This window comes from Delphinus delphis, chromosome 8 (genome assembly GCF_949987515.2).
Source record: "Delphinus delphis chromosome 8, mDelDel1.2, whole genome shotgun sequence".
Classification (NCBI taxonomy): domain Eukaryota; kingdom Metazoa; phylum Chordata; class Mammalia; order Artiodactyla; family Delphinidae; genus Delphinus; species Delphinus delphis.
Genome location: NC_082690.1, coordinates 80,241,385 through 80,269,215, shown reverse-complemented (window position 1 = coordinate 80,269,215; position 27,831 = coordinate 80,241,385). Strand labels below are relative to the sequence as shown.

The window sequence follows — 27,831 nt, the reverse complement described above, 5'->3', positions numbered from 1 at the left end:
AATGCTGGCTTGTCAGTGCTCCACTGAATGATGCTCTTGGATATTCCCAGTGACTAAGATACTTGCTGCCTTTGTAAGCTCTGTAGGTATCTGAAACTACTTTTTTTTTTTCTCGTACGCGGGCCTCTCACTGTTGTGGCCTCTCCCGTTGCGGAGCACAGGCTCCGGACGCTCAGGCTCAGCGGCCATGGCTCACGGGCCCAGCCGCTCTGCGGCATGTGGGATCTTCCCGGACCGGGGCACGAACCCGTGTCCCCTGCATCGGCAGGCGGACTCTCAACCACTGCGCCACCAGGGAAGCCCCTGAAACTGCTTTGATGCATGCCAGTTACTCTTCCATGATTTCTGGTTTTCTTCATTTTTCTCTGTTTATATCATCCGAAGAGCAGAAATGGGCTGCTTTTGCAGGACCCTTTTTCTTGAATTTTGCTTTTGGACCTTCACCGGGGACACTTTTGTCTAGAGTAGATCAGCCAGTTTCCCGCACTCCCCTGCTTGTTGCTTTACCACCTCTGTGCAGTTGCAGTCAATTGCAGTTGTCTTCCAGAAGATCTCTGATTTTTAAAGCAAATACAGTTGGCCCTCCGTATCCACAGGTCCCATATCCATGGATTCAGCCAACCACAGACCATGTACCATGTTTACGATTGCAGTTGGTTGAATCTGCGGATGCAGAGGCGCCTGACTCTGGGACTTGAGCATCCAAGGATTTAGGTATCCACCACAGGTCCTGGAACCAATCCCAGAGGGTACCAAGGGATGGCTGTACTTGTTTTGTTTCTGAGCACTTTGAACACAAGGTCAAAAATGGGGGTTGGGGAGAGAGAGTATGGAGGAAGAGTCTGTGTGGGAGAGGTATTCAGGGAACTGTAAAGGTAGCCCATCTGAAGTAGGATCGGTGCTCCTGGTATGTGGAATGTTTTTTTAATTGTTTGCCTACTAGAGAGTGGCAGTGCTCTGCTATAGAGACCCCTATTTTGGTCCTGAACTACCATGGCCAAGAATTTACCCGAAGTCTGAGGGCTAGTAACCAGCAGGGTGTGATGTCTCATAGCCAGTGTGTATGGAGTACTTCCTGTGTGACGGGAGTGATCTCAGCAATTTACGTGTGTTACCTTATTTACTTCTCCCAGCAACCTTCTGAGGTAGGTGCCATTATTCATTATTTTTTTTATATAAATTTATTTATTTATTATTTATTTTTGGCTGTGTTGGGTCTTCGTTGCTGCATGCCGGCTTTCTCTAGTTGTGGTGAGCGGGGACGCCTCTTCGTTGCAGTGTGCAGCTTCTCATTGCTGTGGCTTCTCTTGCTGCGGAGCACGGGCTCTAGGCACTCGGGTTTCAGTAGTTGTGGCACGCGGGCTCAGTAGTTGTGGCACTCGGGCTCAGTAGTTGTGGCTCGAGGGCTCTAGAGCTCAGGCTCAGTAGTTGTGGCGCACGAGCTTAGTTGCTCCACGGCATGTGGGATCTTCCCAGACCAGGGCTTGAACCCGTGTCCCCTGCATTGGCAGGCGGATTCTTAACCACTGCACCACCAGGGAAGCCCCTATTCATTATTTTTTAGATGAGGAAGCTGAAGCACAGAAGTTGACCAATTTGATGAAGTTCATACAGCTAATACGTGGTGGAGCCTGGATTTGAACCCAGGCAGCCTTGCTGCAAAGCCAGTGTTTAGCAATTGTGTTTGACCTCCTGAGACAGATGTGATTCTACAGTGTGGCCAGAGTGCTCTAAGGATTGGTCACCTTGCCGTGGTTTTGTCAGCTCTACAAAGAGATAATCATTCTATCCTGAGTGCTAAGAAATATGGGGGGAAATATAGTGACCTAAGTGTCAAGAAGTAAGAAAAGCAGAAGAAAAAGGTACCTGAGTTTAGCGGTGCCTTCGGGGTATTGAATAACGATAGGCGTTTAAACATTCAAAACGTTTGAGTAGTTTTAGTTCAGTAGCCCACAGTTTCATTATGGGATGAGATGCCTCATCTCCTAAAGTAACTACGGTGTGTTAGGTCGTGGACTAGGAGTTAGAAGATTGGTGGTGAACAGGACAGACTAGATCTTTGCCCTTGTAAATGTTCTTTTCTGGTGGGGAAGACCATGAATACTTAAGGAAGCAGCATAATATAAGGTACTGCAGTGGCTCTCACATTTGCACGTGCATCAAAATCATCCAGAGAGCTTGTTAACACCCCTAGAGTGTCTGATTAGTAGGTCTGGAGTAGAACCCAAGACTGTACCTCTCTATCAGATTCCCGGATGATGCTAGAACGAAGGCCCAATGCAGCCAAAAATTTAAAAACAAAAATTAATTAGTTAAAAAAATGAAAAGGTAACAAATAAGATAATTTGAAGGATGAGAGCTAGAAAGAGGAAATAAACTGGATGGTGAGGGAGTAAACTGGAAGCCACTGTCATGGGGCTAAAGGTTGACATTTGAGATGAAACCAGAAGGTGAGCGTGAACCTGCCCGGAGGGGAGCTGGGGAAACGCCTCAGAGTGGTAAACAGAAAGGAGCTTGGGTGAGCTGGGGGTAGGGGAATGAATGGTTTGGGATGAGGTTGGGGGGGAACCCAGGGATAGGTCAGGTAGGGCCTTGTTGGAGAGTGAATAGAGTTCTAAGGAGATAATAAATAAGTTAAAAAAAAGTTATTTGGATGCTGGTACCCTGCCCCGCCCCACCCCACCCCACCCCACCCCACCCCCGCCCGGCCCGCTGCCCCCAGGGGCAAACCTTCACTCAGTTATCTGGAAAATTTGGCCATCCAGGCAACTCATTCTCTGAAATCTCTGGTTTAGTATATTCATGGAGAGTATAATCTGTGTGTGTGTCATTGCTTAATTGTTGGCATGTAGTGACTCAGCTGGTAATTTAAATTAATAGACTGCATATAAGCACACCATTGTTCTTCTTAGATCTCAATGGGGCTTTGATTGGCACTTAAGTGGTGGTGTATTTGAATTAATTACTGTAGCTGAGAAAGAGCTGGGAAAACACATTAGGGGAAAAAAATGTAGTTGTGATGTGCTGTAGGAGTGAAAGGAATACATTCAGTGTGAGAATGAGGCTGGAATCAGTGCTCCTGGACTTAGAGAATGAAGGAATGGACGCCAAGTAGTCACAGACACCTGGGGTTCTGTCTGCACCGCCGCACCCTTGGGAGGTGTGGTCAGCCAGGAGCCCCACCTGCTCTTGAGGGAGCCCACCCTCCCGCCCCTTCCTTCCCAGCAGGGGGAATAGTCACATTGTAGGTGCCCTTTCCCATCTATCAGCATCCTAGCCCAGTCAGTTCCACCTCAGGCGGTCTCTTTCTCACATGTTTACACACATCCTCTTTAAACCTTGTGTTTCTTTTCCTTTTCTCTTTTAAATCTTGCCCAGTTACCTCAGGAAATTCTCTCCCTTTCTTTGTTCTATTCCCAGAGCCAAAATAAGAAAGAAAAAATTCTAGTCATGGTTAGTGTTTATGAGATTCATGCTCTGATAAACCTATTGACAAGTGATCTAATTACCAAATCCTGTGGCTAATCTATTTCCTGATTACGTGGTGGCATTGGACAGTGTATTTACTTGATCTCTGAGAAGCTTTTCCTTCAGATTCTTCCCTCCCTTTCCTGATCATTCCCTTCCTCTTTCTGTTCCTCCAATTGAGTTATTTCTAAACCTTTGTTTCTCAGCCATTTTCTTTCTATTTCTGCATGTCCTCTCTGGGCGATGCCACCCACTCTGTAGTTTTCATTCTCCCGTGACTTTACCCCTCCCTGACATTGTGCCTCAATTCTGGGCTGGCATTTTTTACCATCCAACACATAACGACTCATGACCTGACAGAGCCAACACACTCTGCCCTCCTGTCATGTCCCTAACTGATGGCAGCATCCCCCTCCCAGATCTGTGGGCAAAAAACCACGGTGTCATCTTCGAGGTTCAACTTTACCTTTTCCCCAGCCTCTAATCACTACGTTCTGCTGGTTCTGCCTCTGAGGGGGCTCTTTTCTTCCTTTTCCTCTCTGGCCGTTGTGCTGTTGTATCTCTCCCTCTCAACCTTCTCGCTTCCAGGATCACCCTTTTATAAAACCACCCAAATGGGCTTGTGCATTTGTTGGCTTCTGAGCGCCAGGCACATAGAGAGTGCTCAAAAAGGACTGGTCTGATCCTCCTTATTCAGAAAAGAATTCAAGATAGCTTTTACCAAAATGCTTAAGATAAAGTACAAAATAACTGGCTAGAAGACTGGGACTATCCCCTGCCCCCAGATTAGGACCAGAGAAGATCAACTGAAGACAGGAATTCCTGAAGCTGCCCATCTAATGTATATACATTTGTGAAAGAGGGGGTTACAATTTTGGCTCAGAAAATCTTAGTAGCTAATGGGAAGAGGGAGAGAGAATCCACTTCTGTGATTCCACATTGTCTATAAGATAAAAAGGACACACTGTGCAGGAGAAACACAGCTCTTCTTGGAACTGAGGTCAGAGAGAAGTTTTTCCCAAGGGCTCTGCTGAAGGGAACACTGTGTGGCTTCATGAATCATAACCTCATCTCATTCTTACAGTATCCATAGCAATCCGTTTCGTGGCGCTGCCGCTTCTGACCTCATTCAGCGTGGGCCAGCAGCAGAGTGCCAGTGTGTCATTTCAATCAAGGTAGTCGTAAAGGTGTAGAGAAGGTAAACGTCGTGCCCATCCACCAGAATTTCTTTGTAAAGCAGCCTTCTTTATGTTCCTTAAAAAATTTTCCATAGCTCCTGGTTTCTGTCCTCAAGTTCTTTATTATACGGACATTCAGTGTGCTCTGTAATCTGAGCCTATGTTATCCTTCTGGGTTTGCCCCTGACCTGTGAACTCCACATCCCAGCCAGACCAGCCTACTTGCTGTCCTTCACACATGCTGTTCCTTTAGCATCAGAGGCCCTGCCTTCTACCTTTTTACCTGGTTTGCATACAGCTCCTTTCTTCCCGCCCCCTAAGATCAGAGGGAATGTTTTAATCATCAAGCCAATAAAGATATGTTGAACAACAAAAAAAGCTGTGAGTTGTTTACATAAAACTGAACATATTAATCCATCAATATATCAACACCTTTTTTTTTTTTTTTTTTGCTGTACGCAGGCCTCTCACTGTTGTGGCCTCTCCTGCTGTGGAGCACAGGCTCCGGACGCGCAGGCTCAGCGGCCATGGCTCATGGGCCCAGACGCTCCGCGGCATGTGGGATCTTCCCGGACCGGGGCACAAACCCACATCCCCTGCATCGGCAGGCGGACTCTTAACCACTGCGCCACCAGGGAAGCCCCATCAACACCTTTTAAAGGTGTCCAGCATTCCATTTTACGGTTTGGCCTCATTTTAAACATAAGACTTCTTCAAGGACCAACATCCTTAATGAGTAAAAAGAGACTTTTCATGCATTTACTGAGTTAAGCACAGGTAGCATTGGTTTGTTTCTTTCCGTGTTTTGGTTGTAGTACTTGTTCATTAGCTGAGCTACAGTTGAGGGGCTCAGCCAGCTCTTACCCATTAACTTCAGAATCTAAGCACCATTGAACACGTTTCTGGGGAAGTTATTTTCCCCAGTCCCAAAGCATACTGCTAAAATATTACTGCCACGTGCTCTAGTTTAAGGTAGTAGAAAGAACCCTGAACTGGGATTTATCGTTTTGATTCTGATCTTGGTTCTTTGATTAATTAAATATTTAACCCCTCTGGGCCTCTTGCCTCATTATTAAAATGAGATGATTAGATTAGATGGTGATGGGGGATGATGATAATAATAAAAATAATAATAGTTGGCTTTGAGTGTTTGCTGTGGGCTAGGTAACTGTGCTGGGCACTGGCTGGAGGTTACATCCTCTAATCCTCACAGCGATGTTCTGAAGTCAGAAGTGTTATCCCCATTTACACTTGAAGAAACTGAGGCACAGAGAAATTAAGGGTTATACAGGGTTATAACAGGATGATTATAACAGGGTTATACAGCCAGTGAGCGAGCAGAGCTGTGTTCAAACCCAGGGCTCTTGGTCAGGCTTCTGGGAGAAACTTTTAATCACTCTGCTTTCTAGTTCAGTGGTTCTTTGAGATGCTATTTATAGGACAAAGCCTGTAGTTTGAATTTTTGAGGAAGAAAAATTAGTTTTACTGAAATCCAATTTTACATCATTCCTCCCAAGTTATTTTTAAATCCAGGAACTTGTATTGAAATGAAAGCTTTGCTCTCTTTCTTGCTTTTTCCCAAATGTGTTTGCATGTAAGGTTATTACTCGGTTATAGCAGTAGACTTTGGGAGGAAATCTGTCATTAATGCCCTTTGCTGTCCATAAACAATGTGTTCTTGATGTCTGTCCCAGACGCAGATCAGGTGTCAGTTGTCAAGATGAAGCTATTTTACATGCCTCTCCTTTCTTTTCTCCTGCAGCCAGGCCTTTGACTATCTTTAGATGGTTGGGAAATTAAGCCTTTTTAAACATTTCTCTTTTTTGGGAAATGCTAAGTAAGTACTTGTTACATGACTGTTAAAGCATTTAATGTAGTGTCTGGCATGTCATTCATTAAACTGTGGCCACACATTGAGCTAGAGGCTTGGGGTACATTCGTGAGCAAAACACAGACCCTGCCCTAATGGAACAGAAGGTCTAGGTGGAGGAGCAGGAAATTGATCAAAGTGATATTTACAAACACTACAGATGCTCATAAGATGTTTTCCATATTATTATTATCATCATAATATTATACGGATGAGGAATTAGCCTTTTATTTAAGCCCTCCCCAAGGTAATCCAAACCAAGATTTCCACTTCTTCCCTTCATAACTCCTTCAACACTATTCAGTCATATCTATAGCTGTTAGTGGGATGATGATTTAATTTATCATCCAAATGACCACCCCTTTGAAAGTGAAAAGGAGGACTATTAATAATTATGTTGAGGGCTTCCCTGGTGGCGCAGTGGTTGAGAGTCCGCCTGCCGATGCGGGGGGCGCGGGTTCGTCCCCGGTCCGGGAGGATCCCACGTGCCGCGGAGCGGCTGGGCCCGTGAGCCATGGCTGCTGAGCCTGCGCGTCCGGAGCCTGTGCTCCGCAACGGGAGAGGCCACACACACACACACACACAAATAATAATAATAATTATGCTGAGACAATAGATGTAAACTGGGATTGTCCAAGGCAGACTGGAGTGAGTTGTCATCCTCCTTATTGGTATCTGAATTGGCCTCCTAATCTGCAACATTCTTTAATTGTGGTTAAGCTCTTTATGGGAGCGGGTGGGGGGGAAAGAGGGAGAGTGTGTGTGTGTGTGTGTGTGTGTGTGTGCGCGCGCGTGTGTGTGCGCGTGCATGCACCCACGCACAAATGGATCGGAAGTGTGTACCTGGTTTCACTGGAGGTTGGGGGGATTAAAGATCCTCCTCCTTATAGGAATTTATTTTCTAAGACATTATTTCTTCTTGGCTTCCAATTTAATAACAAAACTGCTTCAACAAAACATCAAGTCAGCTGAGGAATTGAGAGGTTTTCCTGGATGGACACTCTAAAGCAATAACTTTTTTTTTTTTTAACTATCCATTGTGCCTTTATTTTTTAATTTTTTATTGGAGTATAGTTGATTTACAATGTTGTGTGAGTTTCAGGTGTACAACAAACTGAATCAGCTATATGTATACATGTATCTACTCTTTTTTAGATTCTTTTCCCATATAGTAATTTTCCCATATAGGTCATTACAGAGTATTGTGTTTTGGAGTTCTAGTGTGTATGTGTGTCTCTCTCTTTCTTTTTATTAAACAGATTTCAGGGTAGCCTATTGTTTTCTGTCCAGGGTAAAAAACAAAGGACCATATGACCCATAATGATTGCAAAAATTAAAAGGAAAGTGAAGTGCTTTGTGACCTGAACTTCTTAGAACGTGAAGACTTATCACAAATAGAGCTGTGCAGAAGTATGAGAAAACCAGACTTGAGAATCTTTGCTCCCAAAGATCCAGGATCAACTCAGATTTGATTGCCTAGCTGCTTCTATATTGACTTTAATGAGTTGTAAGTCATTCCCAAGGGAGTATCTTGAATGACTTTTTATCAACTGGCATTATCAATGTCTGTTGTCTAATAGTCAACAGAAATGATTGTCATCCCAGTTACAATTTTGAGTCATTCCTCTATGGATAGAATACACTTTACAAGCCTTTTAAAAAATGGCCACCAGAGCGGAGAAGGGGGAAGGTGTGTGTGGTGTGTGTGTATTGCATGCCTCCTGGCTTGAAGGGAAGCAATCGCCCCACAAAGCCTGCATTACAGGGATGGTGAAACCCCAGAGTCTGCCCCTGGGTTCAGGCCTTGACGGTTGGCAGCTGGTCTTCAGGGTATAGACTGCCTCATCATTCGGAATTTTCCTCTTGCCTCAACATAATGAGGTCAGTGCCTCAGTGTCTTGGAAATTGAAGCTCCTCTTGCCTGGGATGATTATTGGATGTGCAAACAGTGTTTATTGGGAGGCCTCTTTTGGATTTGGGGCATTAGAAAGGATTTACTGGAGTGTAGATTTTTTGGTGGGGGGGTCTTTTTTGTTTTTAACCTTTAAATCACTACATATTGAAGGATGGTTTTGTCAGGTTATTTATAAACATTTTATGCATTTTATGTAAGTGGAAATTTGTCATGCTGTTATCATATATTTCTAGAAATCTCGATAGAGCCCAGGGTAGCCAAGTAGAAATTTAGCTAACTCAGCTGATTTATCCACAGTTCTGTTGAAACAGTTGAAAAGTAATACTGTAATAAAGTCTTTTAAATGTGTGCCTGTATGTCTCTTCCTCTCCCTCCCTCCCTCCCTCTCTCTCTCTCTTTTTAATAAAGAAAGTTCAGGGTAGCTCACTGTGACATTCTCTCATATTGCTACTGTCAGTTTTAGAAAACCAATGTCACTAAAATATGAAAGTACTGGAGTGTACTTGAAGGAAGTACTTTAAAGGTTACTAAATCCATTCTGCCAACCTGGTGGTGCTGGGGAAGCAGCTGGAGTTTTGAATCCATTTGGCAGGAGGAATAAAAAGATTTGGCTTGAATACCCAAGTCCTTGAACTCATGGATCTTGCTATATTACACAGACAATATACATGAACTTAAAACTACACGATATATATGAACTTGCGACTTTGCCATCAGGAAGACAGAAGCCCACGAGTGCAGGAACAAAATTTCGTGAGACAATACTTACCTTTATTACATTTGATGTATTCTGATTTTTTCTATTTTATTCTCTGTTCCTTCTTATTTCAATTGAAAAAAAAAGTTGGCTATGACCCATTAAAATGATTTCACTGCCCATTAATTGGTTGTGAGCTGAAGTTTAAAAAAATGAGCGTCTGAACAGCAGTTTTTGTGGGTGGGTGTGCATGTTTGAAGGCAAGGACCATGAAGTAATGTTTTCCTATCAGTGGTGTTAATAAGTGTAGCTATAATAAAACATCAACCGTTTAGTTAATTAGAATATTTACCATAATAAATGCTGTGGGATTGATTTCTTTGTGAATAGTGTATTTTGTCTGCTAGGATGAAGTAACTGAGTGTTTCCAATCAGCCCAGACGACAATCCTTACAATCCTTCTTGTTGATGTTAAATGGACTATTGAAATTGCATTCTGTCTGTGTGTCTTGGCTGGTAATGAGCACTGTTTTGTCATCGTTAGGGTTACCAGAACAGCTGTTAACACCCAAAGAATGCCTGAGAACACCCGTTCAGTAGCGAGAAAACAAGGAATATTATCATTTAACCCTTGTCTGTTCCATGTGATGCCAGATGCTAGGGGTCCTCGATCAAACTATAGAAAGGAATGTTCTTTTTGTCTTTGGTATTCATTGTTCTTTGCCATTTAGTAAACAGTGCTCCGGATTTAGAGTATTTTATATTTTCCTCTTTAGAACACATCTCACACTTGAAAACAGGCTCTGTTTAAAAAGACAAAAAACAAAAAAGCCCCGAAAACAAGTGGAACTTCTTTCAGTATTAGAAAATACTATTGAATTAGCCTAACTAGCTTTATTTATTTATTTATTTTTTTATTTTTTGCAGTACGCGGGCCTCTCACTGTTGTGGCCTCTCCCGTTGTGGAGCACAGGCTCCGGACGCGCAGGCTCAGTGGCCGTGGCTCATGGGCCCAGCCGCTCCACGGCATGTGGGACCTTCCCAGACCAGGGCACAAACCCGTGTCCCCTGCATTGGCAGGCGGACTCTCAACCACTGCACCAGCAGGGAAGCCCTAGCTTTATTTTTTAAGTTACCCTTTTGAGGATGTGTAATTTAAGTGACACCTGCCTTTCGTGGGGGTGTGAGGTTTACACATTGGTGTTTTGCTCTCTCTCTTTTCTACCTTGTTGGGTTAACATCTCCTTGAAGAACACAACCTTCAGTGTCTCCTAGGCTGTATTGCTTCACTGAGACCATAAACAATTACAGCATAAAATATTACCTTTGGAAATGAAGTCATGCATCTTTCTTAATTGCTGAACCCTTGTAATTCTGAAGGGGGTATGTTTAAGTCCTCACTCACACACTTGCTAACACAAGCAAATGTGCCTGCACGTATAGGAAAAAAGTGAATCGCAGGGTTTCTTATTTTCTACTAATTATGCACGAAATATGCAGGAGCAGGAATGCCAAAGTAGGAGCCATAATGATAGATTTGGGAAGGACCTTCGAAGTTAGCAAGTTCAGAATATTTTTCAGTAGAGGAGGTTGAGTTCCGGAGGAGCTGGGATTTGTTCTTCCTAATAACTTCCTTTCCTTTCATCCCATGGCAGTAGATGGCTGCTAAAATGATCTTTCTGCAGCAAACGTGACATGCTTAAACTTCCTCTGGCAGCTTTCCATGCTTTTAGAATAAAGTTATGATTTCTAGAGGTCATACACAAAGGCCTTTGGGGACATACTTTCTGCTTGCCTTGGTAGCTTCTCTTGCCAGTTATATCCATTGTGCTTAGAATACTCCAATTCCTGTGTAGTTTTATCTCCTTGACCACTCTGGTTTTATCTCATTTAACATGATATTCCCACTGCCTGGAAGGCACCCTCTACCCAAACAAACAAGTTATCTGATTCAGAGGCTTTCAATTTTTTTTTTTCCTATGAATCCAGTGATGACTATGTTTTACATCATGACCCAATATATATATATGAAATGTAAATAATTGTCATGAAACAATATTTATTCTTTTTCTGTGTGATGTGCTTAACTTTGATATTAACCATTCCTTATATTTCTTTTTATAAGATGCCGTTTGTCACCCACTGAATAGATTTCACATCCCTCTCTGTGCTGCCAGCTTCCTGCGGGAAGGTTGGAAGCGTTTGGGGAATGTTTTTGGTTGCACTAATTAGTGCACCAGGGCACCAGGGATACCAAGCACCCAATAGTGAGCTAGGCAAGACAAGACTGTCTTGCATAACGAAGAACTGTCCTGCACAAAAGCCAATTGCATCTCTGTTGGGAAATAGTGCCGACATAACGAGTGAGATCAGAGATTGAAATAGCAGCTCTCTATAAAGTAATATCTGCCCTTTCCAACTTGGTACCACCGCCCTGCCTTTGGAAGTCTCTGGTCCCACGTTAGGTTGACCATCTTCCCTCACTCTGCCACGCGGATCACAGTACTTACTGCTTTGTTATTGCAGAGCGCCCTTAGGATAAACACTCTGTCTTCTTTGTCTTTATCTACCTGGGACCGAGCATACAGTCAGTTGCAAACCTAATAGGTGCTCAGTAAAGAGAGAACGAAGAGGCTTGGCCCAGTGTCCTGCAAGTGGATAGCAGAGGCTGGAAAAACAAGCAAAAAACAACAAAAAAGGCAACAAAACAAAACGCAAAAAACCTGCAGGTTTCCTGACTCTGAAGCCAAGCCAGTGCTGTGCATCACGTTATTTGGTTTTGGGCAAGTCCTGGAAAAGAGGATTTCTAGCCACAGGATGAATTATTTTTTCCTGTGGGAGAAATGTGAAGAGGTAGTATCATATATATACTTATTTATAAAAGGCCAACACAAGAATTGATGTTTAACTTATTGATATGTACAGTAAAATACATACTTTTAGTATACAGTTCTAAGAGTTTTGATAAAGGTATACAATCATGTAACCACCAGTCAAAATCAAGATATACAGAGCATTTCCTGTGGGCCAAACTTTCCCTTTGTAGCCGACCTTTCTCCTAACCCATCCATTTATACTTAGCATTGCTGGGTCATAGTCATAAGTATATGTTTAATTTTATAAGAAACTGCAGGACTGTTTTCCAGAATGGTTGTACCGCTAGCAGTGTATGAGAGTTCCCGTTCTTCTGTATCCTCACTGGCACTTGTTATTGTCAGGTTTTTTTTTTTAGCCATTCTGATAGCTGAGTGCTATCTCCTTGTGATTTGATTTGCATTTCCCTAATGACTAATGTTGAACATCTTTTTATGTGCTTTTTGCCATTTGTGTGATCTTCTTGGGTGAAGCGCCTATTCAAATATTTTTGTCCATTTAAAAATCAGGTTTATTTTCTTACTGAGTTTTGAGTGTTCTTTCTGTGTTATAGATACAAATCTTTTATCCCATAGTGTTTTGTGAATGTTTTTTTCCAGTTTGTTTTGTATTTTTTCATTTTCATAACAGTGTCAATAGAGCTTTGGAAGTCTTTAGTGGAAGAATGCTAAAAGGTTCTAAAACAGGGGTTTTAATCCATGAAAGTAGAAGATCATAAAATGAATTAAACATTCTTCTCTATATCTCCTGTAGCCAAAACTTTTTACTGTATTTTTATTATTTTTTAAGATTTGAAGACTATATACTAGGACATTCAAATACCTTAAACAGATAATGACTTTACAAGGTGGTAACTTTTCTTGGCAGTGATTAACATTTATCTATTAAGTGACAGTATGGTTGTTGTAGCGGTTCTCCTCTTAAGGATTGCAAGGCTTGGAGAATCAAGTGTTAGATCTGTCCGCTGGGAAGCACTGAGCCTTTGTGCTTGAAACACCAGGGAAGATGCCAGATAGTATGGAGCCAATTTATCCTGCTGCCTAAAATAAGAGTAGAGATATTTCACATGGCATCAGAAGGGTGTCCATCATGCCATCTAGTTGGATTCTAGCAGTGCAAAAACACGTTAAGGCCAGAAAAATATCTCTAGAGCAAAAGCTGACTAAAATGGCATCCACACCATTTTGGCCCCATTTCTGCAGTGTAACTAAAGAGCAGTATCTTTACACATATGTAGCTGTTCTTATTGCTTCCAGAATGCAAGAATGCATTTTAGAAAGGTTAAACTTAATTACATATTGCAACAATGTCTCAAGCAGTAATAAGTTAAGAATAGAGTGGAGTGATGGATTTTAATTAAAAGAGTAAAAAAGAGAACTGTGAATATATCTTTTGATATAAAACTTCACCATCCTAGCACAGTGCCTTGCACCCATGTGGATAATTGGGTGCTTTGTACATATTTGTTAAATGGGTGACAGTATATCTCCTTGTCTCTGGAAAAGAGACTTAACTAACCTCTTTTCCTTTTGGCACGGTGATTTCCAGGTGTGAAGTTCCCCTCCCATGATGTATGGCCTGCCCAAAATAGCATTGAGATATATTAAGTACTTATGCTTTCATTAAAATATATTTTCAGAGAATTTTTTTTCCATTTTGCAAATGAAGAATCTTAGGCATCAAGAGATACATACGTTCAGAACGATAGCATTTCATGTTGGCAAAAATACATACCATCCAGAGAAAAAGAACCTGGAATGACACCCATGAAATAGGACAGTGGTTATTTCTGGGTATTGATATTGTGGATGCTTTTCCCTGTATTTCAATTCTTTGAAAACAGTGAACATAGGTTGCTTTGTTATTATAAAAGTAGGGAGCAAAAGAGATCACTTGCCCAAAGATATGGAACCCTGTCAGAAAAGAAATTAAACTCTATATAAGCTTTGTCTAGACCTTTGGTGGTGTATGTGTTATCTATACTACTTGTGCGTGAGAGAGACATTCCCTTCCAATGTGTTCTACCCAGGCTATTTTTCAAATTTAGTTTTAGTTTTTTGTTTTTGTTCAGACAATAGACATCTGTTAATTGGAGAGCGGCCTGAAAATTTTTGGTGGATGACAAGACCCTAGAAAAGTCATTGGAATAGTATTAGTTCTTAATCATTATCAGCATGTGTCTGTTGAGTCTAAGGACATCACCACCACTTTCTGGAGAATATATTAGAGAATGATGTTTTCTCTAGAACCTGTTTGTAATTTATTAAACATAATTTATCAACTTCTCAGACTGCTGGGTAATATTTGACTTACTATTAACATTATGGCAGCAGCAGTGTAGTTTTATCTAACACAAATAGGAAGGCTTATTCAAAGTTAGATAACGTGGGTCAATCACAGTATATTAAAATTAAATAATTCCATGGCAAAAGGCCCAGACCAGCAAGCATGTGGTGGCAGAGTCCACGGTGGTACACGCTGGGCCAACAGCAAACAGGTTAGGCTCGCTTTGGGAGCATTTTACAAGGTACCTTGTTGAAACATGATGTTCCTCTCTACTCTGTAGATACTTTAATATTAATGAATTTTATGAGGGAAAAAAAAGATGAGAGTGTAAGCACTGGGGAGATTTAGCAGTTTGAACTAAACAGTTGCGCCATTTCACTGTTAATTTTGAAATCAGTGACTGCTGGTGTTGGAGCATTCACCTTTATTTTCCTCGTGGGGTGATGTGCTTTTGCATTTTTGATCTTTGTTGTAAAAATTGGGGAATATTGCATTGGGTGTTATATGCAGGCGTGTGCCCTGTACCAGTTGGTGTACGTTGAAAGGCCCCACTATAAAGAAATCTGTTAGGGAACCAGTATGTATAGAAAAGATACATTCAGGCTTTCCCCCCCTACTAAGCAAAAGCTCTAGGTTCTGTGCCCTGCTTCATCACTTACCCTGCTGGACGTCCTCCTGATCTTTCTGAAAATGGCTCTTGTCTTTCCTGTCCTTCTAACAATTTCCTATAAGAATGTAATTTCCTCCCTCCCTCCCTTCTCCGTTAACAACTGGGCTTCAACATTTTTCTTTTAAAACAAAGTACTTGATCTCAAAGAGCTCTTCTATCTTAACAGCTTGGACTCCTGGAGTTCTGGAGTTTAGAATCCAGTTTTGTAGTTAGGAACGACTCCAGGTTCTAGACCTTCTGCACCATTTAGTGTTTCCCTTGTGTAAAAGTGGTTTCTTCTCTGGGAAGGAAGGCCACCAAAGGCGCTGAGATTCTTGGCCTGCTGGCTCTCTGTCCACCAGATTCACACAGCTTCCAGGAGCAGCCAGAACACGGAGGATGATGAAATAACACCTATTATTTATTTAGCTTCTTATGTGATGAATCTGATCTTCTGCTCTTCACAGCATTCTACAAGGTTTAGTTACTACTTCCTCCATTTATCCAAATGAAGAAGCTAGGAATCAGAAAAGGTGAACAGCTTGCCCAAGATCACAGAGCTAGTGCTGGTGAATCGATAGGTAAGCCTTTGTCTCCCAAGCCTGCACCCTTCCATCCATGCTGGGCTGGCTTCAAGTAAAGCCGTCAGTTCTCTTGAAATTACTCTTCAGAGGTGTTTATGAGTTGGTGGTGCTCTGACCTTGTAAGATTATTTTGTTTTCCATGGTACACTTATTTTCGTTGTAGGAACGCAGGATGGTAGATCTCTGGGTTTAGTTACAGATATTCCTGGCAAGATTGTGTTGCTCATAATGAATGTCAAGGCACTGACCTAGAGGTGTTACCTTCTAGCTGAAAATTTTCTATATATACCACTTTTTTACTTATGTATTTTAGTAATTTATAGGCAGATGAGCCCAATATATTTGTAATTATTGGCTTAGGACTTCCATTTGTAAATGGTTACAGTTAACTCATCACCCCCAGCATCCTTTCCAGCCTCAAGCTCTCTTGCCAGTATTGGTGATGTCAGGTCTGGAATATACTCTTAAGGCTGTCTGTAGGTTGTTTATCACCATTAGTCCTCATTATTTTAAATGAGTACCCACCCACCTTATACTCTGTAACTACATGTTTCCAGAGTTTCTCTGGAGATAACATCTTCCAGGTCCCCCCTCCCTTTCTTTTATTTATTTACTTTTTTCTCTTCCTTATTCACAAATGCTTTGTAACTGAGGCCTAGAAAATATGATGGAAAATACCTAGAAAGATAGAACTCTGAGTCTGTGAAATTCAGATCAATTTGGAAACAAGTGTTGTTTCTGAACCTGAAGTTTTGAAACAAAACCTCACCACGTGTTTAACACTTATTAGTTTGTAAATATGGAGTCCCACTAATTGCATTTATAGCTCACAGCAAAGCTACCTGTTATGTCTTGTTACTCTGAGGGGGGAAAAATGAGACAGTTATATAGATGTACGCATTTTTAAAAACTGGAATGCAGGGAAGAGTGTGGTATAAATTCTCTCATAATCATGTGTCTTTTCTGATGAGGCAGTCAGTCAGTTTTTCTGTTGCTGTGATACTCACCTGAATTCAGGTGTGCCAAACTTAAGAGGAAACAGTATGGAGTGCCTCCTTTTGTAAAGTAATAAATTATAGTTGTCCATTCTCCTTTTATTGGAATGACTAAAGAACACCAAAATTGTGTGATGTTTTACAGAATCACTGCTTACTCATTATTATTTTACTTTTCAACGTGAGTAAAAGTTTTGTTGTATTCTTAAGAGTGAATTTATTCGTTAAGGGCAAATGTGCTCCAGTGGGAGTGACTCAGTAGTTTTATAATGGCAAACTAGTAGTCTTTAAATTTTGCGTTGTGGTAAATTTTTCAGAAACATGCCTTTTCCATCAATTGAACCTCATATATCTTCATCAGGGAGGATGAGCCCCTCCATGAAAACTACCAAAAAAAAAAAAAAGTGAATCACAGAAGTATATAATGTCAGGCCAGGAAGACCCCCAATCAATCAGTTCAACTCCCCCATTTTACAGATGAGCAAACTGAGGCCCAGGATGAAACAATATTCCATCTGACCCCTATTTGGGTGCTATTTCTCTCGCACATTGCTCCAGTGTTTATGAAAAATGAAGGGTTCCCCCTCCCCCTTCTCCAGGGATAATGATAGCTGATTAAATTAGTATCAGGGCCTACATTTAAAAATAATAATTCCTTGAAAAGTATATTAATTTTGTTTTTCTTGTAAGTTATCTTTAGTAGAATTTGAGTTGTTTTTAATGATAGACAATTTTGGAATGCATGTGAATCCGTATGGTCTTGGGATTTGTCTCCAGAGAATTTTCAGAACTTTGTTTCTTCAATGGCTAAAGCTATTTATAGTTCTTTTATTTTTTTATTTTTTTTGCGGTACGCGGGCGTCTCACTGTTGTGGCCTCTCCCGTTGCGGAGCACAGGCTCCGGACGCGCAGGCTCAGTGGCCATGGCTCACGGGCCCAGCTGCTCCGCGGCACGTGGGATCCTCCCGGACCGGGGCACGTACCTGTGTCCCCTGCATCGGCAGGCGGACTCTCAACCACTGCGCCACCAGGGAAACCCTATAGTTCTTTTTTTAAATCATCAATCAGAAGCGCTCTTCCTGAGATTCATTGATGATTGTGCCAAGGTCTTGGAGGCAGTATCCCTCCCTCTTTTTAACCTTGGTGGGACTCAGGGTTTGCTTTATGTCTTAACTACTTACTGGAGCAAAGTAGCAGGATTCAAATGATATTTTAGAAGACTCAGAGTTTGGAGTTAAGATCTTGAACTGTGGAGCTCACATGTCCTGTTACACCACTCGTTGGTGGCCTCAGGGAGGTTACTTTGCCCCAGTAAGCCTTGGTTTCCCCAATCGTAAAGTGAGATTTGATATGCAGTCTTATCCCATGATCAGTATTCTCAACATGTTAGCTGCTACTGCTGTTTTTGCAACTGCCATTCTTATTATTCCCAAGCCAAGAAGTTTTCCAAACCTGCCTTGGGAAGGGCTAGTAAGAAGAGATGCAAGTACCGTTTCGAAATGTTCGTGAGAGGAAAGATGGGGAGAAGGGACTCACCTACCTTGATACTCAAGGTGTCCTTTAAAGGAGATTTTTACCTGACCAAAGTAGTGAAAAGAACAGTGGTATTGTTGTCGGCTGGTTTTTGTGTGCTTGATGTCTCTTCCACCTCCTTAGACTATTATGTCTAATCCAGTTGTGGGAAAGTCACACATGTGAATTTTCATGGTGGTTTCTAGAAAGGAGAGACCTGTGGGCTGAGCCAGAGAATTTAACAGCAAATAAGAGGCAGAGGCATCTGGGTAAGGCAGGCAACCCAGAGCCTGCGGGGGCTGTCCCTGGTGAGGCTGCCTTCAGCTGCCTTTTACAGTGTCCAGATTAAGTAGAGTGTGGAAGGAGAAAGCCAGTTCAAAAGGCAGCTGCCAGGGAAGAAGGAAATGGTTAATAAAGAATTTTTTTCAGCTGCTTGCACTAGTTAATTGTCAAGTGATATCGTCGAGTGAGTACCCTCCTTGCTGCTGTCTCTTTAAGGAAAAACTGGAAATGGACCGCATACCTGTCATGTATGCACTTGTTTGCAGCCTGCATCTGTTCATAGGCTAAAAATGAAATCTACTTACAGCTATTACCTGGAGGACTTTTATAGGTTTTGCAGAAAATACGACTGGGGTACAGTTAGGACCTGTTTTATTATCCCTGACAGTGGCTTAAGAAGCCACCCATACCTGCAGATCTCTTTTATCAAGTTCTGGGTGTTCATTTGTTTATTTTTATCAGGTACAGCACTTTGAACACCAGAGCAATGAAAAGCCACACCGGCTCACTCATTGTAGGTCTTTGGAGACATTTTTTTCCAAGAATACTTAAAGGGTGAAAACCCAGGATCTGGGTATGTTATAAATGATGGGACGTAATTTATAATAAAAGATTTAGCTTTTCTGTTTTCTGAGCATTGCATTCTGAAACTGAATTATGACTATTCCTACGTCTGTCTCATTTTTCTTGCTTCTTTACAAAATTTCAGCACCTAATTATTTTTCTGTTGACTTAAGTGTTTTAAGTCTAATATCACTTAGTTAACAATTTTCTTAACTTTGTTTTCCAGGGATATCAGCATGAACAACATTACTCAGTTACCAGAAGATGCATTTAAGAACTTCCCTTTTCTAGAGGAGCTGTAAGTATTCTTTCGAGAAATGTTTTTTGTTCATTTGTTTGTTTCTCCTGTTCTCTTTGGGAGCTCTTATGACAGAGATAGTCTACTGTTTCTCAGGGGGCACTCAGAGAGCTTGGTTCAGTGGCCTTTGTACAGAGGAAATCATATGTCTTGGGGCAAAACAAATTTGAGTTTTTAAGAAGTACGATTGCTGAAGTTATTTTTGAAAGCCAGAACGAAAAGTGCTACTTCCATAGGACTTTTTTTGCCGCAATTATTATGACCATGAATGCTGCAGTGACACAGGTTAATTACAGTGTTATCCCAAGATAACAAGGCTGCAGTGTAATTACCATGGTTGCCACAGGAGTTGCTGTGTGGATAACAGAGCCATAAAGAATAATTCAAAGTATTTCAGGGTCATGATGCAGCAGACAACCTCTACGTGAACGAGCAGAAAACTGTCTCCTTGGACATTGGCAGGTGGTCTTGGGGGTTGGGCTGAGGACATAGCGCATCTTACGGGTCTCTGAGAACATCTTTAACATTAAGGCTGTTTCCGAGCTTGGCGGTGGTATCTCACTGCCAATTTAACAGTTTCTGAAATTGGAAATTTAACAGTTTAAAATTTCCAATTTAACAGTTTACATGGGGGAAAATTTCTTTCCACCTGTTATAACCTCCATTTTGTTTTGCTCTCCACACTTATTTGAAGTTCATCACCCAAATAAGCATTTTTAGATTTTATAGGAATTGGGAACGGTAGATTTTTAGAATCCAGGTTAAAAAAATAAAAGCAGAGTTGACTCACGTTAAATGGAGGCTTTTAAAAACGGCTAAGCCAGTGGGTTATGTAATATGTAGAGGCAAGAAGGTGACAGTTTGATGGTAAGAACATCAAAGAGCTATGGCCCTGAAGGAATCTAAATTCATATTACGGATTGTGCCCTGCAGCCAGCTGTTGAGTATTAGATCCAAGTCAGTGACTGTCTCCTATCTTAACTCGGCCCCTCCCCGCACATGGGGAACAGGAATCAAATATAAGCCAAGCAGGTTGTGCTCGCTGCTTCTGACAGAGTATTGAAACAGCAGTTAAGGATTTAGTGAAGTTAAGGAGAAGTTTTTCTTCCCACACTGCTTAGTTGAACATAATGTTCCCACAGAAAAAATTGGACAGAGATTATGTGCCACTTCCAAGCTTGTGAACTGGGTCAAGTTACTTAACCTCCCTCTGTTCAGTTTCTTTGTCTTTAAGGTGCAGATAAGACAGAATGAATTAAATAGATGTTAAATACTTAGGACAGTGCATGAAGCAGAGTGAGTGTTATGTAAATGATGGCTGGTATTTATTTCACTATTTTAAAAGTGCCTAAAGGGGAAACAAAGCTGCAGCCTATATACCAACCGTTGCCCTTGGTACAAGGTTTAAATGTATGTTTTACTTTATTTTTGCCTTTTTTTTTCTTGAGTGAACATTAATTCTTTTGTAAGAAATAGCTCTTCAGTTTTAATTAAACATTTAAATTCAATGAAAAAGCAGTGAACTATGTATTTGAATCCCTCACTTCCCACCCACCCACTCAAGCTCTAGGATGCTTCACCTATTTCTTTTTATTTCACATACAGTTTTAGACTTCAGGATTAGTCTCCCTTTACAGAAGTAATTATACAGCGAAAGGCCATTAATGAGCAGTTGTTCAGCCGTTGTATCACCACCAGGGATGTGAGACGCACCGGGTGGGAAACGGAGAAGCCCTCCTTGCTCTGGGTGGGCGGTGTGTGCCGACCAGTTTGTTGCCAGCCAGTGCACTCGGAGGGATTTGGTAGTGGGTGCCTGGATGCGGAGTCCGCCCTGGTTAATCTCTGCTTTGTGAAGTTCGCATCTTGGATTTCTTAAAATCTCAAATGACCGAGCATATGTCAAGCTCATGAATTCTGTCAACCGAGAGTTTTAATTGGAACCAAATTGGATTTGACTGCTAGTCCTTTGTAGGAGGTCATGTTGTCTCTGCATTCTGCTCATGGCAGTGAGGAAGCCCATCAAATCAAGTCTGTACAGCTTCTCCAAATACTGTATGGGATTTCAAACATGAATTCAGTCAGGAGAGTTGATGGTTAATTTTACAGAATTCTTCAGAATAGTCTTTAATATGCTGGGAATACTTAAGGCATTCAAGAAATTTCTAACATAGAAATTTCTTTTCTATGTTAATAGAAATAACATAGAAATTTCTTTTCTATGTTAATAGAATCAGGGTAAAAAGCCCATGTTTTTTCTTTATAAAACACTGCAGTTGGGTTCGACATTCCAAAATGATGCTGCATGAGTATTGTAATATTTTATAAACAGCGTCACCCTTTGTCCAGAAGTCATCTGGAAGTCATTTAAGTGCGATTGTGAAGCTAAAGTGCCCTGAGCAGAAATGAGTGATTTACTGAGGATTTTTTTTTTCCCCTGATAGTTAATAAGGTGCGCTTTACAAGAGGTGACTGGTTTGGCCGAATTTTATATGCTAACCCAGAATGCTGGGAATATTGGGTGGAATCACTTCCCAACTTAATAAGTGTTTGTAGACACTTACACATTCACTTATTCTTTCGACAAACACTGAATCCTGCTCTGTGCCAGGTCCTATGGTCGGTGTCAGGGATACCGAGGCAAGTAAGTATGGTGTTTGTCCTTGGAGCTGACAGTTTGTCTAGAGCTGTGCTGTAGCCACAGGTGGTTATTTAAATCAAGATTTACAAAAATTAAAATTAAATGAAAAACCCAGCTCTTGGGCTTCCCTGGTGGCGCAGTGGTTGGGAGTCCACCTGCGATGCAGGGGACACAGGTTCGTGCCCCGGTCTGGGAAGATCCCACATGCCGCGGAGCGGCTGGGCCCGTGAGCCATGGCCGCTGAGCCTGCGCGTCCGGAGCCTGCTGCTCCGCAATGGGAGAGGCCACAGCGGTGAGAGGCCCGCGTACCGCAAAAACAAACAAACAAACAAAACACCCAGTTCTTTAGTTGAATTAGCCATCTTTCATGTGCTCAGTAACCACCTGTGCCTAGTGGCTATTGTGATGGACCGTGTGGATATAGAAATTTTCCATCATTGCAGAAAGTTCAGTTGGATAACATGGGTCCAGAGGAAGAGGTGGAACCAACACTTGGTGCGACGTGGTAAAGACGGTCCAACAAGTGAATGCTGGGTCAGCAGAAGCCTGAAATAACCTGTTTACTTGAGACTGGAGGATTTGGGAAAAGCTTTCCAGAATAGCTTCAGCTGAGTCTTGAAGGACACGTGGGAATTAGCCAGGTGAGGATGAGTAGTACGGGCGCTCCAGGAAGACCCTTATAGCATGTGCAAAGGCATGGAGGTAGACATTTCAGAAGTGTTAGGACACTTAGGAAGTGTTAGGAAGTTGTTAGTTATTCCAGTTGAAATACAGAGAAATGTGAAATACTGAAAGGCAGAGAAATGTTAGGAGATGTGGCCAGATCATCAGGGGCCTTTTTTTGTGTGTGTGCGGTACGCGGGCCTCTCACTGTTGTGGCCTCTCCCGTTGCGGAGCGCAGGCTCCGGACGCGCAGGCTCAGCGGTCACGGCTCACGGGCCCAGCCGCTCCGCGGCATGTGGGATCTTCCCAGACCGGGCACAAACCCGTGTCCCCTGCATCGGCAGGCGGACTCTCAACCACTGCGCCACCAGGGAAGCCCCCATCAGGGGACTTTTTAAGCTAAGGATTCCAGACTTTATCCTGAAGGAGTTGAATTGGATATGAGGGTGAGCGATAGGGAGGCGACTAGGATTCTTTGTCCTGAATGACTAGATGCCATTCACTGATATTTTTTCCCCCTTCTTTCTCTGGGTATCTTAAAACATAGGGTCTGGCCCTAAATTCAATACATAAAATGTCTAAAATCTTGGGACAGTCTCTTGTTTCCTCAGTTTCCTACTCTTTAAAATGGGACTCTTCACTGTAGTATTGTAAAGGGAAGAGGGGATTATTTACATAAAAGTGCTTTGTGACCATGAAGTGCTACGTTGACATGAGTAATGTAAATTTCACTAATCCCCTTAAACATTGCAGTCTTTCTTGAAGTATTTGGGGGAGAGGTTGTTTTGCCTGGAGATGGGAGTTGGAGTGGGCCGATATAGGTTTCTGTTAGCGACGTGAAAGGAAAGGCAGAATTTTGGGGAAATATTAATTTAGCATCCACAGGATGGGTTATCTTATGTGATGCTGCCGCAACTATTTTTGGCTCTCCTTGGGACCTGTCAGGGCATTGGTAGCCATTTAGGGAATGGCTGAAATGTGGAGTTGTGAAATTGATTTAATTAGAAACAGCAGAAGGAATATCCAACTACTTTTCTGTAGCCTCCCACTGAGAAATCAATCCATGGATGTTACTTTGAGCTTAGATGTTGCAACAGCAGTGGAAACGGTTGCCAGCTTTGGCACTTGCACAGTTATTGTTTAATACATACTATAAGACTGGGCTAGTTCTATCCATTTCAAAATGTACTTTGACTTTGGAACTCTTTGCAATGCTAACGTGAAAATTAGGTCTCTGAGTACTCGTTTTTTTGGTGCGTAGGACAATTAATTCTAAGTAGAGGCATTACTGTACAAAAGAGGACTAGTACGTAATTTGAACAGGGAGATACAGAGTGGGTCAAAACTAAAAATTTTAAATACTTTAATTTAGCCAATACTTACATATAAAACTGTATACACACACATACATGCACACAATATTCAATGTGTGTACATTTTTTTCTGAGCCTTTTGAAAGTAAGTTGTAATCATAATTTTCCTTTGTCTCTAAATAGTGCATTGTTTATTCCAAAAACACAAGGACTTTTGCTTAAATAATTGCAGTACTGTTGTCAAACTCAGAAAACTAGCATTGATATGTATTATCTGGTCTGTAATTCTTGTTCAGATTTGATAGCTGTTCCACTAATATTCTTTTTTTTTTTTTTTTTTTTTTTGTGGTACGCGGGCCTCTCACTGTTGTGGCCTCTCCTGTTGCGGAGCACAGGCTCCGGACGTGCAGGCTCAGCGGCCATGGCTCACGGGCCCAGCCGCTCCGCGGCATGTGGGATCTTCCCGGACCGGGGCATGAACCCGTGTCCCCTGCATCGGCAGGCGGACTCTCAACCACTGCGCCACCAGGGAAGCCCCTCCTCTTAATTTCTAAGCTATGATACGGCCTCAAGAGGCACAGGATTGGAAGGAAGCTTAAGAGGACATCTATTTACTATCGTCTGCAATTCTATGTCCACAGCTAACCATCAAAGGTGGTTGGCTGCCCGGCATTTCCCATAGTAATAAGTTCATTGAACAAAACACTTGTTAACAAGGAGGTCTTCCTAGAATGAGGTTTTCTGGTCTAGCCACACCATCTTATAGATGAGAATATCAAGGCTCAGCAGTGAGTATGTATCTGAGCTAGAATTAGACCTACCTAGTTCAGAGCCATGTCCACTATATCCTGTCGCCTTTTCATATCTTGAGATGCATAAGTAGTCTCAAATAGTCTTACTGGGTTGTTTAGAGTTCTAGAAAATAGCTGACGATTGTTCTCTTCCAGTACTTACAAGGAATTTCCTTTGCTTCCAAACTAACGTTTGACTTGCTTAACATTTACTCCCTTGATAAAGGCTTCTCAGATAAGTTTTATCAACTGCAATAATTTCCCCCCAAAAGGCAGAAGAGTTCCTCAGTCGCTCCAGTGGTACTTGATTGTTAAAAATATTACATTCTTTGAAGCATTCTCTTGTCCCACTTTTTAGTGCTCTGATAGGATGCCTTGGTAGCGATGATCCCTACACTTGCTGTTGGGAAGTACATAATCATCTCACAGAGGAGTATCAATACTCTGATTCATACCATTCCCTGTGTGTCATGTGGAGAGCTCTCAGATTAGATTATAAGGATGAAAAGAGAAATGGAGGGACCTTCTACTAATTGGCCCTACTGTGTACCAGATAGGCCCTCCTAGAACAACCATGGTTTTGTTTCAACTCATAAAACTCTGTAAGCTATATTTATTCCCATTTTGCTGATGAGGAAGCTGAGTTTTTCCTCAGAGAGGTTGAGTAACTTTCCCAAGGTCACACAGCATGTTAGCAATGGGCCTGGTAGACGTGGAAAGGATGAGGAAAGACTTATTAAACAATCCATTGATTCACCAAACTTGTGTTAGGTAAAGCGTTATGTGCAGTGTTGAATTAAACCGGGATTCTTGCCTTCGAGAGAGATGAGTGAATGGTATTGTAGAGTTACGGGAGTTCAAAGGAGAAGGGAAATAACTTCAAGCAAAAAGATTAGGGAAGGCTTCATCAAAGAGCTGGCATTTCTGGAGAGCCTCGAGGGATAGTAGGAGTTATTCATGAGGAGATGTGGAAAAAGGAGGATGAGCAAAGATATGGCGACAGACTGGGATATGGAGAGGAATGCTGTGGTATTTGGTTTGAGTTTAGGGCTGAATTCCTGAAAGGAAATTATGGGAAAGAAACCTTGAAAGGAGTTCAGGGCCAGGCGGAGGACCTTTCTTGGCAGACTCATGGAGGAGTGTCAAGTTTTGAGTGGCTATGGAAGTTTTCTGAGCTAGGAAATGACTTGATCAGATGTGACCTTCCATGAGTATAATCTCATAGCAGAGGTTAGGATGCTTGGGATTAAGAGAGTGTAGGAGACTGATGAAGATGATAATGGCAATAGTCCAGTTGAGACCTGTGAGTCTCTGAACTAGGGTAGATGAGAGGCAGCGAGAGGGAGGAGGGAACTCAGCCAAAGATGTTATGGGAATAGAAGCAAGAGGACATCTCAGCTGGGATGACAGGGGGTGTCGTCGATAACACTTCATTTTTAGATTACCAGGAGTCTGGTGGTGCTTTGACAAAATGAAAGACCATGCAGAAAGAGAAACTTTCAGAAGTGAAGACAGCATATGCAGTTTTTGAACATACATCTTGAATTTAGGTGAGAGGTGGGTAGGGGTGTCTGGAAATATAGGTGTGGAGTTGAGACTAGAGATTTATGGGTGTGGATTATAGAATGGAGTTTCATGGGTATAGATTTTAGAGTCTTTTATTTTGAGGGGATTACTGGAAACATTAGGTTGAAAGAGCTTGCCAAGGGAGAGAGGGTAGAAGGAAAAGGAAGGAGGCCAAAGACAACTTGTTGGGAAACACTTGAATCAGGGTGTGGGAAGAAGACCAAGTGCCAGAGAAGCAGGAGAACTAGGGCAGAGCTGTGCCCGGGGAGCTGCAGGAGGGGAGGTTTTTCACAAGAAATGAAGGATCAACATTGACATGCTAGAGAAAGGTGCCCACAGCCAGATTATGAGAAAAGGCCTTGAATTTAAGTTGTGTTTTTGTTTTTTTTTTGCGGTATGCGGGCCTCACTGTTGTGGCCTCTCCCGTTGTGGAGCACAGGCTCCAGACGCGCAGGCTCAGCGGCCATGGCTCACGGGCCCAGCCACTCCACGGCATGTGGGATCTTCCCGGACCGGGGCACGAACCCGCGTCCCCTGCATTGGCAGGTGGACTCTCAACCACTGCGCCACCAGGGAAGCCCTAAGTTGTGTTTTTTCCTTAAGAGTCATTTCTACTGAGAGTTGTGAGAGTAACTTTGGGATAAAGAAGTTCATCATGAAGCAGGCATTTGGGGACTGCTAGTAGGTAGTTTCTGGTTTGGGGAGAGAAGGTAAAGTTTGGAATATGTCCTGTATCTGACAGGAGTCCACAGGGTGTAAGAGACAAAAACCCAGCTGAGGTATAATAGAGGATTTATTGTTTTATGTAGATCTAGGAAGTCTAGAGGTGGAGTTGGCTTCAGATGGTCCTGCATCTGGAGGTTTCACAGTTGTGAGAGTTTTCTCATGCTTCAGCTTCAGTTGTCTCTACTTTTGTGTTTTGGCTTTGTTCTTTGTTCTATAGTGGGAGAAATAACCTTCAGCAGCCCCCACGTACATCTTTGCATCTTGAGATTCAAGATGAATATCTAAAGTCTTCCTCGCTGCTTTCAGCAGAAAAGTCCTAGGAGAACTTTCATTGGCCAGGCTGGCTTCATGTGCCTGTCCTTGAACCAGTCACTCTCTTCTATTTGGGTTGGTATGGTCCATCCTGGGTCCTGGGCTCATCCTCACTAGGACCGCCTGGAGTAGAGAAGAAGTCCCCCAAACGAAGCAGAAGGGGGAAGGAAGACACGCCTGAGAGAAAGAAACTATAGTTATCACGGCTTACTGGAACCTAGTGAGTAGACAGCTGTAAGAAATGTTTGTTTACTTGGGTCAACCTGAAATGAACAAAGGATCACTGAAGAATAGGAAGGTTAAAGCCTAGATAATATAAATTTACAGTGGAACCAACAGGCTCTGTAACTTTGTCCTATAGTGCTTAGCAGCTTAGAAGTAGAGGCAGTGAAACATGTGATATACTCAGAATTGGGGTTTGATAAGTTAGTGTTTCATAAGCAACTAGGGGAAATCAAACAGGAGAATCAACAGTTGTTAAAGTGTTTCACCTGGGATTCAGAAAGTGTAGCGAGGCTAATGAAACCACAGTTTGCTGGCTCATTTACCTATTTTAATCAAAGCTAATTATTTGTTCTTTGACTAAAGGTAGTACTAACTACAAGTAAGTGAAAATGTCTTTAATATTCTACTGGCATGATTGAATTTTC

The 27,831-nt window shown here is 42.2% G+C and overlaps 1 protein-coding gene across 2 annotated transcripts in view; it reads left to right on the top strand.

The window, feature by feature from the left end:
• LGR4 (leucine rich repeat containing G protein-coupled receptor 4) overlaps positions 1-27,831 on the top strand; it is a 97,323-nt gene that overhangs the window by 32,406 nt on the left and 37,086 nt on the right. For both annotated transcript variants that reach the window (XM_060018629.2, XM_060018628.2), the window contains exon 2: positions 19,101-19,172. In XM_060018629.2, coding sequence (XP_059874612.1) covers positions 19,101-19,172 — 72 coding nt within the window. The remainder of the gene's footprint in view (positions 1-19,100; positions 19,173-27,831) is intronic.